This window comes from Triturus cristatus, chromosome 7, assembly GCF_964204655.1.
Source record: "Triturus cristatus chromosome 7, aTriCri1.1, whole genome shotgun sequence".
NCBI classification, from domain to species: domain Eukaryota; kingdom Metazoa; phylum Chordata; class Amphibia; order Caudata; family Salamandridae; genus Triturus; species Triturus cristatus.
The window spans coordinates 554956392-554970411 of NC_140590.1; the positions used below are offsets into that span (position 1 = coordinate 554956392).

At 45.3% G+C, this 14020-nt stretch overlaps 1 protein-coding gene across 11 annotated transcripts in view; it reads right to left on the bottom strand.

The window, feature by feature from the left end:
• The window catches only part of SLC25A19 (solute carrier family 25 member 19), a 277279-nt gene that overhangs the window by 27443 nt on the left and 235816 nt on the right, over positions 1–14020 (bottom strand). For all 11 annotated transcript variants that reach the window (XM_085617023.1, XM_085617026.1, XM_085617024.1 and 8 more), the window contains one exon: positions 7625–7795. In XM_085617023.1, the coding sequence (XP_085473149.1) occupies positions 7625–7795 (171 nt within the window). The remainder of the gene's footprint in view (positions 1–7624; positions 7796–14020) is intronic.

Consider the following 14020-nt stretch of genomic DNA (forward strand, 5'->3'; position numbering starts at 1 on the left):
TTTATAGTACCTATATGGACATTCTGGCGCCACAGTTGGAGCGCATGTATGCCGCTGCGCTCCACGACGCGCACCTACCGCCCTCGCCTTATTAAGCGCTAGTGATCGCACTGCTCAAATCTAAAATGGCCCATCCTAGATTAACCACATTCAGACCGTTATCCATGTTAAATATGGACCTCAACATTTTGAGTAAAGCACTAGCCCTGAGACTCCTCCCACACATGTGCAGGCTAGTGCATACAGATCAGAGTGGTTTTTCCCCTCACCATCCACATCCAGTAACCTCAGAAGACTATACCATGTTATGTTCTATCCAGGCCTGTGAGACCACCCAAATGCAGTGGTAGTGGCGATTGATCTAGAAAAAGCCTTCGACTCCTTATGTTGGGATTTTTTATTTGCGGTAATGGGCGTGCTGAAGCTGGGAGACAGATGGTTGAAGTGGGTCCGACTGCTCTATGGAAACCCTACGGCTTGGGTGTGAACGGGGACTCAGATCTCGGTTTCTTACCCCATTTTCAAGGGGACCCGGCAGAGGTGCCCCTTGTCGCCGCTGATTTTCGCTCTTGCCATGGAGCCTTTGGCGGCGCAAGTGCGGAAGGAGAGCGAGAGATTGGGGGTGACACTCGACGGAATTCACCATATCATCTCGCTTTATGCGAATGATGTTCTGATCTACTTGCGAGATGGGACTTCGGGAGTTCGCCAGGTATTAGACATTCTGGACGAGTTTGCCGCTCTATCATACCTACGGGTAAATAGGAATAAAACATTTGTGTTCCCGTCACACCACACTATGCCCAGGTCACTGAGTCTGCCAGCTACTTTGACATGGGCACCTGTATCTGTTAAATATCAGGAGATTTAGAATTACCATATGCAGGAAGACTTATTCGATGGGAACCTTGGAGGCACCCTGAGGGCATTGAGATCACAGGTGGCTTTCTGGCGCACTCTCAATTTGCCGCTTATGTCTCGACTGACATTGTCGAAAATGATTGTTCTCCCCTGCCTATTGTATTATTTTGTTAATCTTCCAGTATCGATATCTAAATCGTGGTTTAGGACGTTGGATGGACTTCTTAGAGACCTTATATGGGATGGCAGCCGTAACAGAGTGTCGCTACAAACTTTACGCCTTCCACTCATAGATGGAGGATTAGGGGCCCCAGATTTCGAAGCGTATTATTTGGCGGCCCAACTCCAATGGCTGGCCAGATGGCCGAGATTTAAATACGTTCTCACTCCCCGCCGGGGCCTTGTATACTAGGTTAATTCCTAGGATCCTTAACCATCGTCAGAAGATACAACATATGGGGATGTTACTCTCGGTGGCGGTGAAGTGTTGGGACGGGTGTGCGGCATGCTCACAGGAGAGATTACTTTTCGCCCAAGCCTATCGCTCGTGGGCATTCCTCAAGTTGGACTGGGACCCCACTCACACAGCCACATGTGATGGGTTGGGGGAGGCGTGAGTGCAGAAGGTGGGCGACTGTTACAGAGATAAAGAGCGGCTCCCGTTGGCTGAATACCATGAACTTCCCCTGGGACAATTCTTGAACTATCACAGGCTCCGGGGGACGGTGTCGGAGCTGTCGGGCGCCGATGCAGGCAAACCGGATACTCACCCGGCCCTAGAAGTGGTGGTGACTTTGGGCTCTGCGGGTCATCTGATTCGCTGGCTTTATCTAGCCATAAGGGAGCTGTCGCCTCGAGCATTGCCGGGCCTGTGGGAGAGATGGGAAAGGCTGCTGACAAGACCATTGTCAGATAAAGAATGGCAGAAGGTACTAGCAAGCCCGAAAAAGGTCTCCAGGAATACAGCCTTTAAGGCCCTTCAATTCAACATTCTCCATAGAACTTACCTCACTCCGCACCGGTTGAATGTGGTCTACAATAGAGATGACCAGACCTGTTGTAGGTGTTTACTGGGGAACGCAGACTTTGAACGTATTATCTGGTCTTGTCCGTTGCTCTTTAACTATTGGAGCAAGATTGTAGACATGGTTAATGGAGTGCTGTCTCGCACTTTGACGTGCAGCCCTGAGGTTTGTCTCTTGGGCCTCTTTCCGAGACCCAAATCTCGCAAGTTGGGGCACAGATTTGTGGACCTGTCCTTCCTCCTGGCCAAAAGGAGGATTGCGCTCCACTGGAAGGCAAAGAATCCGCCGCTGGTAACCACATGGGAAGCGGATGTTACCTGTTGGGTTTGAGCAGAGGAACGGGTACTAATTTCAGAAGACAATATCACAAAGCGACTTAAGCCGTACGCGGAGCTATGGAGTGATATTATTCGGACATGGGAGGCACGTCATGTACTAGATCAGGACCCTCAGGGCGACGGGTCTGGGACCGAGGAGTAGTCAGGCGCATGGAGGCTGCCACAGACGTTGTGCCACACTCGCTCTGTTCTATGGACAAGTTTGGAAGCTCCCCCCCCCCCCCCCACATGGCTGATACTCATTTCCGCAGTCGGAAAACACAGACTCCTGGCAGTTGTTGTTATTTTTAGACGTTTTGGTTACGTTTCCTTTACTGTTAGCTAGTACAGATGATTTTCTAGATTAGAGTGTGCTGTCTTTTTGTTTTTCTTTTTTTCTCAGTCCCTTCAACAATTACAGTGTGGGACCTATTACACTTGTGAGGCCAGGTGAGGCTGCCCTTAATTTGCAGCCAGTATGATCCTTTAGAACTCTCACATGCCTAGTTATTGTATTCTTTGCCTGGGTCTGAATTTGCACCCCAACTAGGGTGTAGGAACTGGGTAAAATTATATTGAGCGGAGAGTTGGAGTGGTAAAGGAAATATCTAGATGTATTGTTGATGGCTAGAGTCATAGATCGCAAACACCGTGAACGATATTTACTGAGACTTCTGGCAGAGTGGCACTCCGTCCTTTGGGAGAATATTCTACCCCTCATTTGTATTATGCTTCTATGTATATGCGTATGGTGGCGACTTCTCAATTACGAAAACGTATTTGTGTAACATGTATCTGCTAACATGTTTTAAATTAAATAAACAGATTAAAAAAAAAAAAAAAAAGATAGGGCCTCTGGAATTCTCCAATTCTGCCAGCTTTGAGTTTTCCATTTAATTATGAATTTTCCACAATTTGTCACACACATAATCCATCATCTGCTATGTAACTTGCAGTCTTTACCTTAAAAATGCCACAGACTCAAACATTTGGGAGTTAAACCAATAATAATGAAAAACTTTTCCCAGACAGTGTTAACATTTATAAGAATACAAAATAGTGCAGTGATACTGTCATACAATGTGCTGCATTATGCTGTATATTTTGCTTTATCTTGCCCTGTAATTTAGTTAACCTTCCCGCATGATTTGGTCGGCTCCGGTCGCATAATTCCTGTGGCCCAAGCCATAGAGAGTTTGTCAACAGAACCACAATCGAGGTAATGGGGTCCCACTTTTATACACAAGTAGCAGACAGGAAAGGTGGATCAACTGTCTGGCACTGCAGACCTGGTTTTGGTTGGTTCTCATTTCAAGTGTGCTTTCTCAGCTGCTCACCAGGAAGATTTTGCGTCAAGTGACGCCTTTCACAGCAAGGTAGTCTCCAACCTGGAGCACCCACAAGAGAGGCACAAAGAGGTTTCTGTACCTGCCTGTCATCAGCCAAACTGAAGGAGTAATATGGGAAAGAGAAAAAGACAGGCCTCCTCTCAAGGTCACCTTTCACAATAGAGTAAGGAGTCCCATCTCTACCATCTACTAAACGGTAGTGTTTAGGAAGACTAATCATTTGCTCTTTGCTAACCAAAAGGCATCTTAAAATAAAAAAGAAGTTCTTTTTTCTTTGCTCTCAGTTAGCGTCTAGGTCTTCAAGTTCCATCTTCTGGAATGTGAGCAATACACTTTTTCTGGGAGCACAAAGCTCACTTCGATCACGTCAAAGGCCAGACCAGGGGATATCAATATAATTTTTAGGCTCCAATTCCAAACTCCTTTACATTTAATGAATATCATAACATTTTCAATTTTACTTCTTAATTTATAAACTCTTTATTAATTATTCAAATTTTTTTAATTTTCGAAGCAGTCTCGGACTCCCCGAGTAGACACTGCGCAGCCCCAGGGTCTACACCATTACAATTCACTGCTAGACTTACTTTCACTTTAAGACAGACACACTGGTGGGTGGGCCACTTGGTACAACTGGATTGCGTTATTCACTTTTAGTACATTCTCATTTTTCCCCTACTTACAATCCTGGTTCATCTGCATCTGAAGTTGAGGGATGGACTTGCTACTTCACCCTAACATTTATAAATATCAAAGAAGATACCATGGTGGAGCAAAATCTTAGTTGTGCCAGGTAAAACACAATGCTTAGATGTGCCACTTCCAATTTTATTTTTTATGTTCTGAATGGTAAATAATAAATAAATTTAGAAATTCGACCCAATAGGATCTTATAGTGAAAATGTTTTCATTTTAATTGCCTATTGAAGAACATCAAAGTTGCCTACTATAGGAATGTTTTCTTAAAGAGAATATTTTCAAAAATGAAAAGTTATCTGTAAAGATATTTTCTGGGATCCCACACATACCAGAATTATTCTAATATTTATGAACTTTAAGACCACACCCATGATGGAGAATCTCTTGTCCCTCAGCACTCTTTGATCCCTACCACACTACATTTACCAGAGGTTCTCTTTTTTACCTTCCATCCTTACCTTCAGACTCTCTGCCCTTTTTTAACTTAGGCTTTCCATATACCACCCTTTGGACTCTTAGCCATGTCTATATACTGGTTTCCACAATTTCACCTTAGACTCTTATAACTTAAGATGTTTTCAAAAAGTGACGGACAAGAGGACTTTTTAAAAAATCCCTCTTGCCCTTTCTATTAGCATAAGAGCCACTGATTGGACCCCTCGAAATGTGACTCATATCGCCCTTTATCGTTGATCAACCTAGACGCTAAGATTTTTACCAAATTACTGGCCAATAGACTCCAGCTGCTGCTCCCGTTGATCGTCAAGCCGGACCATTGCGGTTTTGTGCCGGGAAGGTCCACCTCACAATCTTAGGACGCTATTTGCGTTGATACACTATCTCGCCCTTCATGGCCCAGCAATCGCTGCACTCCTGGATGCCACTAAGGCGTTTGATTCCTTGGAATGGGAGTACTTGTTCCCATTTCTTTATAGGTTGGGTTTGAGTCCTTCATACAGCAGATTAGGCTTCTCTACACTCTGCCCACAGCGCGCCTCAAAGTTAAGGGCATGATATCTGACCCCATAACCATGACCAGAGGAACGAGACAGGGCTGCTCTCTGTCAACTTTATTGTTTGCTATAGCGACTGAGCCATTGGCAGCCAGAATCAGGCAACACCACACAAATCGGGGAGTAGGGTTCACCACAAGGGGGCTCACTGTGACAATGTACGCAGATGACATCACTTTATATATGACAAACCCAAGGGACAACTACGCACCCATGACAAGGGAGCTGGTGCGGTATGGAGGCATGTCCGGGGTGGTGCTTAACTGGAGTAAATCCGTTATCATCCCGTTGACATCCGGGACTCAGGCCTTTGACACTGAATACCCCATAGCATGGGCAGATGGCCCGACGCGTTATCTGGGCAACTGGATCAGTAGTAACTTGCAGGAAATCTGGACAGCCAACCATGGCAAGATGGTGGACGGGACAGACTGAAGAGGTGGAAGTCACTCCCCCATTCCTTGGCAGGCCGCATTGCTGTAACGAAGATGATCATCCTGCCCAAATTATTGTATTTATTCGTCAACATTCCTGTTCCAATTACGGCGCAATTTTTAAAACGCCTCAGATCACTCATGATTGAGATGGTCTGGGGGGGCGGGTCAAACTAGGCTATCCTGGGAGATACTAACACTGCCACTGGCCCAAGGGGGACTGAGAGCTCCGGACTTCGCCCTTTACGCTTATAGTGCCCAGGCACAATATTTACATTTGTGGGTACTCCCCATACTATTCCAACCTCATGTGGCAATTAAAATAGACAGGTTAGCACCTCTTCCCCTAAGCATAGCACTCTACAAAACATACAAACTCCCGCGCAACGAAGTGGACACCATGGAAACCTTACGATGGGCCTGGGGAGGTTTGTGCAAAAGGGCAAACACTAACATACTTTATGCTCCCTCCATGCCGTTGGCAAATAACCCACTGTTCCCTCCTCTCATGGACGGCAAGGAACAGGCGCGCGCACACACACCACATCCAGACAGGCCAGGACCTATACCCAGGGGACAGTTTTTAACGCTGCAGCAAATGTGTGGCCCTGCACCTCATTCAGCGCTAGATATGCTGTTATACTATCAATTACGTGCCTCATACTGGAGCAGATGCAGAGCATTTCCAACCTCACCTCAGACGTTGCCGGCACTCGAAAACATAGTAACTGTGGAATTGGGTCAGAAACTAGCCTCAGGCATTTCCACCATAACACAGAGAGACTTTCCCATAGTAGTGCCAACATCATGTAGTGCATGGGAGGCAGACCTAGAGGTGATCACTGAAGAGCAGTGGGACTTCAGTTGCAGACAGTTAGAGCAGTTGTCTCCTAATTATCGTCTTAGGCTTATTTACTTGAAATACATTCACCGCCTTTACCGCACTCCCACACATAGGGCTGCGCTCAGATGATCGCTGCTGGCGGTGCGGGGCTTCCCAAGCGACCTTCCCACACCTGGCTTGGCGGTGCAGGTCTGTGGCCAACTTCTGGTTGAAAGTACTGTATCATATCAAGAATATAACCGGGCAAGAGCTGCCCTGCACACCACTGGTGGCGCTGTTGGGAGTAGTTCAAAATACACCACCTCAGTCGAGGAGGCTCGCGGCAATGCTACTGCTGCTGGCGAAGAGATAGGTGGCCTTGCAATGGGGTGCCGCTTCCCCCTAACAGCGAGGGACTGGGTCAAGAATGTTACATACTGCAGGAATCAGTTGTCTTGTTATTGGGAACACTTACAGACGCAATCCCGCCCAAAGGACATCTGGGGCCCATTCACGAGTTGGCTAGGTTCCACTGCTACGGACGACCCCGATACAACAAATACTAGAGACTGGACCTCTGTTCGCATAGTGCAAAGGGTTGGGAGCTAAATGTTGTTGTGGCTGTAATGCATTATGTCATGACCTGCGTGTCACGAGATGTGGGAGTGAACTACTGGACTGTAGTCTATCCTATGTGTTGTGGGTGCATAACACTGTTATATTTTGTATCTTTGCATCCCTGGAGGGCTGGCTGTCCCAATAACTAAGTAATGTACTGCACTTTTGTGTTACTGTTTATTGTCTTATACGAAATGCCAATAAAAACAATAAAAAAAGAAAAGTCACTGATTCCTTCCCCATGCTTAACATAGGCTCTCCGGACCCAGCAAGTCTAGATTTAGGCTTTTGCCGGCAAAGCCAATCTTATTTTATGTTCTCCTGATTAATCCCATATTCATACCCTATAATCTCATGTTCCACTGCTCTAACCCTAGGATTTCTTGACTCCCACTCTTCTCACTTCTACCACAGACTCTCCGGACATCAGCACTCCAAATCTTCCTTTAAATAGAGTTAAGTTCCATTGCCACCCCCACTCTTACCTTGGGCTCTCCCTGAGCTGCGAAGCGTGTCCGTATTGTGTCCAAGGGCTGCACCGTCAAGCTGGCACTGCAAGCGGCAAGACCTCCACAAACAAAGTGCACCACCGGATCACGAGCGTTGTAAGACATGGTATTGTGAACCAGTTCTGTTAGTAGCTCAAAACTCACAAACTGATGAAAAAACACAAAAAGAAAGTAAACTGAGAGACACTGTTATAATCTACTTGTTGGTTAATGCATCCTCCCTATTGTTCTTCTCTGCCTTGCTGCTTAGCCAATGGTGAGGACATTGGAATTATCAGAGTGTTTGTGCTTGAGGAAGAATCAGTTGGAGTGGATGGGCTGAGCAGCAAGGAGGCTGCTCCTGGTGGGGCATAATATGGATCTTAACATCTTCCTGTAACCTGTAACTGAAGAAGTAACCTGATGAATAAACATATAACCTTTGTTTACAAGACCTGTCTACGTGGAATACATCATTGTAACACTGGCGCCCAGAGGAAAAGACCCTTGTGAGCATGGAAATTTAATGAAAGACCAGAAGAGCTCTGAAGTGTCAGTTGAAACAAATATAAATATAAGGAGAAGATATGAGGATAAAGATAAAGAGAGATAAAGAAGAGTTGCGCCTGGTAGCCCCACCAGTGTCTATAAAAAAAGACAGCCTACAGGCCAGCGCAGTGTGCAGCCGAAGCGGTAAGCTGTTTTCATCCTGCAGACCTAGAAAATATATTTGTGCACAAAGTATGGTGAACGTGTAAGGACTTGGCTTTGCGTCCTCTCCTTGCTGCGTTTCCTGTGTGTCAACTAGTGAGAGGAGTGAATTTGTTCACGCTTGTGGGAGAGCACGGAGTGAGAGGCTCGCACTCCAGCTTATGGAGGACCGCGTTGGATTTGGGTGTCCCTGTCTCTTGGCTCAGTGGAGCTACACGTGTGAGCAGGAGTCAAGAGTGCCTACATACATGGGACAGCGTCAATCTGGAGATTCAGCTTCCCTGCCTTCTACTTGAGTGGAGTGGTACTTCGTTGGTTGTATTCGCTCCCCACATTGTGTGTTCCTTTTGTGCTTTACTAGGAATTATTGGGGGCACCGCTGTTTTCACTGGCAGAAACTTAGGCGAGTTTGAAGAGTTTGCAGTTTAACCGCTGTCCCTGCGGTTTGAAAAATAGACAGCGCGCGGTTCCCTGTACGCGATGCTACTTGCTTCTTCGAGCCATGCAGTGCTGTCTTCTTGGGATCCTTTCTGACGTAATGGTATCCGAGCAGCTTGGGACTCCTTAGGAACGTTCTGCTGCTTTGACGCGCCGTGAGCCACCCAGCAAGGCGTCAACTACGTGCAGTCACGTTGTATTCCTTAAAAGCGAACTAGCATTTCTTCATTGGTATCTCGAAGGGGCTGGGAGCCCTGCTGTGTGTGACATTCGGTTTATACAGCTGTGGAGGTAATTGTCATCACCTTTCTCGGATGGGTGTGCATGCTGGACTATGGACATTGCTGAAGCGGACGGCATCAGGAAAGGAAACATTCAGAGAGGTAGTGTTTCAAGCGTTTTCTTCAACAAACCTGCGGCCCCTGTTGCAGCCGCCCGAGGAAAAGTTCTTGTTTGACTCTGGGAAATGGAATTCATCGGTGAGGTGAGGTGTTTCACTAGCCGGTTACATCGGTCAACTCAAGTGAGATTTCGCTCACTGGTGGTAATAAGAGACATTGTTGGTTGTTCATGGTAGCACAAGCTCATTAGTTTGCATGTTTCTAATGTTTGTGTCGGATGTATGCCATGCTCAATTTTGATTCAATGGTTTACCATGTTTTCTTTTTAGGTGTGTTGTTCTTTTGCTAGGTGGGTTTTGTGGTGCCCACTGTGAAGGGGTTATGATGATACCCTGTGTGTAATTGTTGCCTCGTGTGAGGAGTTTCCCTGTGTTAGTGGGAATGTATTGGGTTTAGAGATACCCTGCGATTGTGTTGGGTTTAAGGATACTCTGTTATGGTATGGGTAGGGTCATACCCTGTGTGTCGGTGCAGTAGTGGGTTGAGAGTCCCTGGTCCTGCTGTGAGTGTTGTGCCTTGAGTGTAAGGAGGGGTGGTGTTAGTTATCCACTGTTTGGGGGTTGTGATGATACCCGGTGCGTGATTTTGTCAGGATGATTGATACCCTGTGTGTGCAAAGTGAGGTGGGGTTGAGTTATGCATTACCCACTGTTTAGGGGTTGTGAAAATACCCTGTGTCTAGCTTTGCCTAGGTGTGAGGCGATGTGGGTAGCCTGTGGTAGTGAAGTGGTGTGGTACCCGCTGTTTGAGGGGTGAGATATTCCCTGTGCATGGAGTGTGAGTGGACGTGGTTGAGCACCCACTGTTTTAAGAATGGAACACTTTTACTTGTGTTTTTTCCACTTTTTCCTAGATTGGATGGGCATGTAATTTCTGATGAATTTATTGGACATGTCGTATGTGTGTCTTATCTTACATACATTTGTTTTTCTATAATCATTATAAGGGGGGAGATATGTTATAATCTAGTTGTTGGTTATTGCATCCTCCCTATTGTTCTTCTCTGCCTTGCTGCTCAGCCAATGGTGAGGTCATTGAAATGTTCAGAGTGTTTGTGCTTTAGGAAGAATCAGTTGGAGTGGATGGGCTGAGCAGCAAAGAGGCTGCTCCTGGTGGGGCATAATATGGATCTTAACAACTTCCTGTAACCTGTAACTGAATAAGTAACCTGATGAATAAACATATAACCTTTATTTACATGACCTGTCTACGTTGAATACAGCATTGTAACACACTCGTTTGGGAAGACGGTGGCTCTCTGCTCACTACTGCTCCTCCGGCCCCAGCAAGTATACCACCAGTTGTAACAATAGCACGCTACCATTTAGGAAACTTTAAGGGTCCGTTTCTCCTGGATAGCTGCCCCCTTTGCCAAGTGACTTACATTCTGCTCACCTTTTCCAGATTTGGATGTATTCAGAACTCTCTTAATTTGCTCCACTGCATCATCGTGGTTACATGTTGCACGCCGGGGTCCCGAATGGCTACTTCCAGGTTTGGTCTGCATGACGGCCGTCAGTTGAACAAGACTGATCGCACAGTGGTTCCTGGGAGGTCGGTGTCGAAGATGGGCAAAGGATCTGCTTGCGGGAGCGTGCTCACTGATCAGCCGCTCAAGCAGCGTGGACACACGGCAGGCATAGGGATGTCTACTGGGCTGCACTGCAAAGAAGCTGGGCCGTCAACCGGGGTGTGGATGGGTGTAGGGCTGATTCAGACTGCTGTGTTTCGGGGGGAGTGAGCCCCCTGGTCTGTCCTGTTACAGGTCTGTCAGTGGGGATGTCACACACCGCCCATCCATCCTGTTCTCATGAGACGGGGGATGGCTTTGGAGAAGAAGAGCCAGCACAAGTCAACTGATTGGCCCAGAATCCAGCAAGGCTAACTGTGCAACATCACTAACAGCACTCCCGGACACATCAATGGCAAATCCGATGGTTATCCTGGGAGTGGTGGATACGGGGCTGGGAGAACAGGCAGCTGAATCTTATGTATGTACCTATGTGGACAGTTTAATGCCTGCATTAAGCCCCAAATCTGTTGCTACTTTCTCTGTGCTCACTTGTTTAAAGATAGCGCAGGGAGGGAGGCTGATGCAGGCTCCTTAGATGGTTCGACCAAGAGGAGGGGGCTCATGCAATGGCCAGAGAGCATATAAGATGAATCGGGACTATTCTAAAGAAGATGGGTCTAGGTCTGCCCTGAATGAGGGGCACGCTGGAAGAGATGAGACCATTATGCTCGATTCCCATGTCCATAATCATTTCTCGCGGATCAATTATATTCTCGTTTCGCTTGGTCTTATTTATAATACCAAGATAGAAGTCGGCCCCAAGTTTATATCTGACCTTAATACCATTATTTGTTCTTTTAAAATATTTCAGGCATAGCTGAGAACTCACGTTGGTAAACTTCTATTGGATCCTGAGTATATCAGAATAATGTTTTTAAGTCTGGCAGAATATATTGGGCATAATTTGAAATCTGATTCCATGTTAGTGGTTTGAGATACCTTAAAAGTGTATATCAGGGGAATTATGATTACATTTGTGGGCAATCGAAACTGAAGGCTTCGGGATAGGGAAGAGCAAGACTCAGGCAAATTGGCAAAGCTTGAAAGAGAACATGCCGTTGCAATCCTTGACAAGGATCTAAATCATGAGTACTCACAAATATTTTCCCTGGGGCCACAAAGTATGGTCTGTGGTGTGAACGAGGGCCACACTAATGCCAGCAGGGTGGCGGTCGGGCAATTTTGGATTTGGGTGTAAGGGAAGCAAAGCATGTATATGTAGTGGCTAAATTGCACAAAGCGAAATCAGAAAACTTGGGATCAATCCCGGCTTCCCCATTTGACCAAATTGTGTGATGCTAGGCAGTTGTTTTTTTCCCCACTTTGCTTCCTTTTCCTTCTCTTGTGTTTGATTTAATAAACTATGATGTTGTCCAGTTATAATACCAACACATGACAACTGAGTGTCTTTTAGTTCACTATTGGCATTGTTGTCAGGGTCGGTGGAAGCATGAATGTTTCTAAATTTATATTTGGAAACCATCATTAAAAAAAAAAAAACCTCAATTCAATGATGTCATCGGATGTACTACGGTGAAAAAGTTCTGCATGTTAAAGAAATACAAGTTTTGGAATTTTGAAGAGACCATTATATTTTTACACATTTGTTGGTAGATGTTTATAAAAAAATGTCTTTAAAAAAAGTGGTGCAGGACGCCTTAGTTACTTCCATTCAAATGTTAGTGCGGAGTCTAGTAAACAGCAGGCCAGTGCTGCAGTTCACCAATGGGCCGCATACAAAGGTCAGGAGAGGACCTCAAGCAGCCCCCGGTTGTACTTTGAGTATCACAGATCTAGATGAATGAGAGTGTTTTGTTTGGATGGTGGAGTGTCAAAGCAAGATAGGTTGCTTATTATGAGAAAAAGCTGCCACTGCCTTTATGAGGAAGAAAATTAATATTATGAGTACGGGGAAACGACTGGTAAGATCCCAGACTTTAAACTGAAGGACATGCAAAATCGGAATCAAATTGAGTGGATTAAAGATGATCTAAGAAAGGAGAAGCATCGTTCTTATGACATTCTTTTACCAGTCTTTATATAGTGCGGAGGACGTGGATGACCAATATTTCAGTGTGCTAAGTAAAAAGTATTTATCCCTTAAGATTCCATATCTTGACTGCTCAAATTCAGAAAAGCTTCAGAGTTGTATCACATCGCAAGAAATTAAAGACGCAATTCTTTCTCTCCCTTAGGGAAAAGCTGCAGGTCAAGATGGGATCCCTGTAGAGTTTTATAAATATTTTTTTTAGATGTTCTGATTTCTCTACTCATCTTAATTTTTCAGAATGTTGATCTAGGGCACGGAACCCAGAATCATGGAACTCTGCCATTATAGCGGTCTTTCTTAAAAAAGCAACCTTTGGAGCGAGGCTCATACCGGCCAATCTCAACGATCAATGCTCACGCTAAAATGTATTAGTAGATTCTCGCACTTAGACTGGGAGGGGTTATAAAATCCATTGTGAATAATCAGAGCATGGACTTGTCCCAGGCAGGGATACTACTATCCACACTAATATGGCGATTTCATTTTTTGATGCAATAATTTAAATAAATCGGCCTGTATGTTCCTCTTCGATGCCAAGAAAGCGTTTGATAGGGTCTCTTGGCCATATCTTGGGGAAGTAATGACAGGAATAGGGTTTGGGATACATTTTTTGCACTATGTCCGGGTTTTGTATCAGAAACTGTATGCCAGGGTTACAACCAACAGAGAAATATCAGATGTACTTCAGATTCACAGAGGCAGCTGGCAATGGTGACCTCTTTCACAGTTACTTTTTTAAAATCTATCTGCAGCTTTTCTTACCCCGTATTCTTCATTGTGAGTCGTTATCTCCTTTAGCTGCTAATGGTGTCAAATTGTATGTTTCGGCCTGTGCGGATGACATGGCCATATATTCAGTCAACGTCTTCTCGAATCTTGTCATAATCAAGCAGCAGGCATTCAAGTTTGGTAAGCTTTTGGATACAAGATGAACAGGAACAAGACACAAATGATACTGAATTATCCTAATACGATAAAAAATTCTTGTGTCACCTCTTCAGCAACCTATTTAGGTATAGAAATTGCAGCCAATATGCAAAAAATTCTTAATAGACTCAATTATGAGGCTCTTCTTGCAAAAACCATCACCTCTTTAAGACTCTGGCATCAGCTACCTAGTTCTATCATTGAGAGGTGAAATATCATTAAAATGCATGTTCTGCCAATGTTCTTATACCTGTTTCGTGCTATACCACTCTTCGTTCCCAATTACTTTTTTA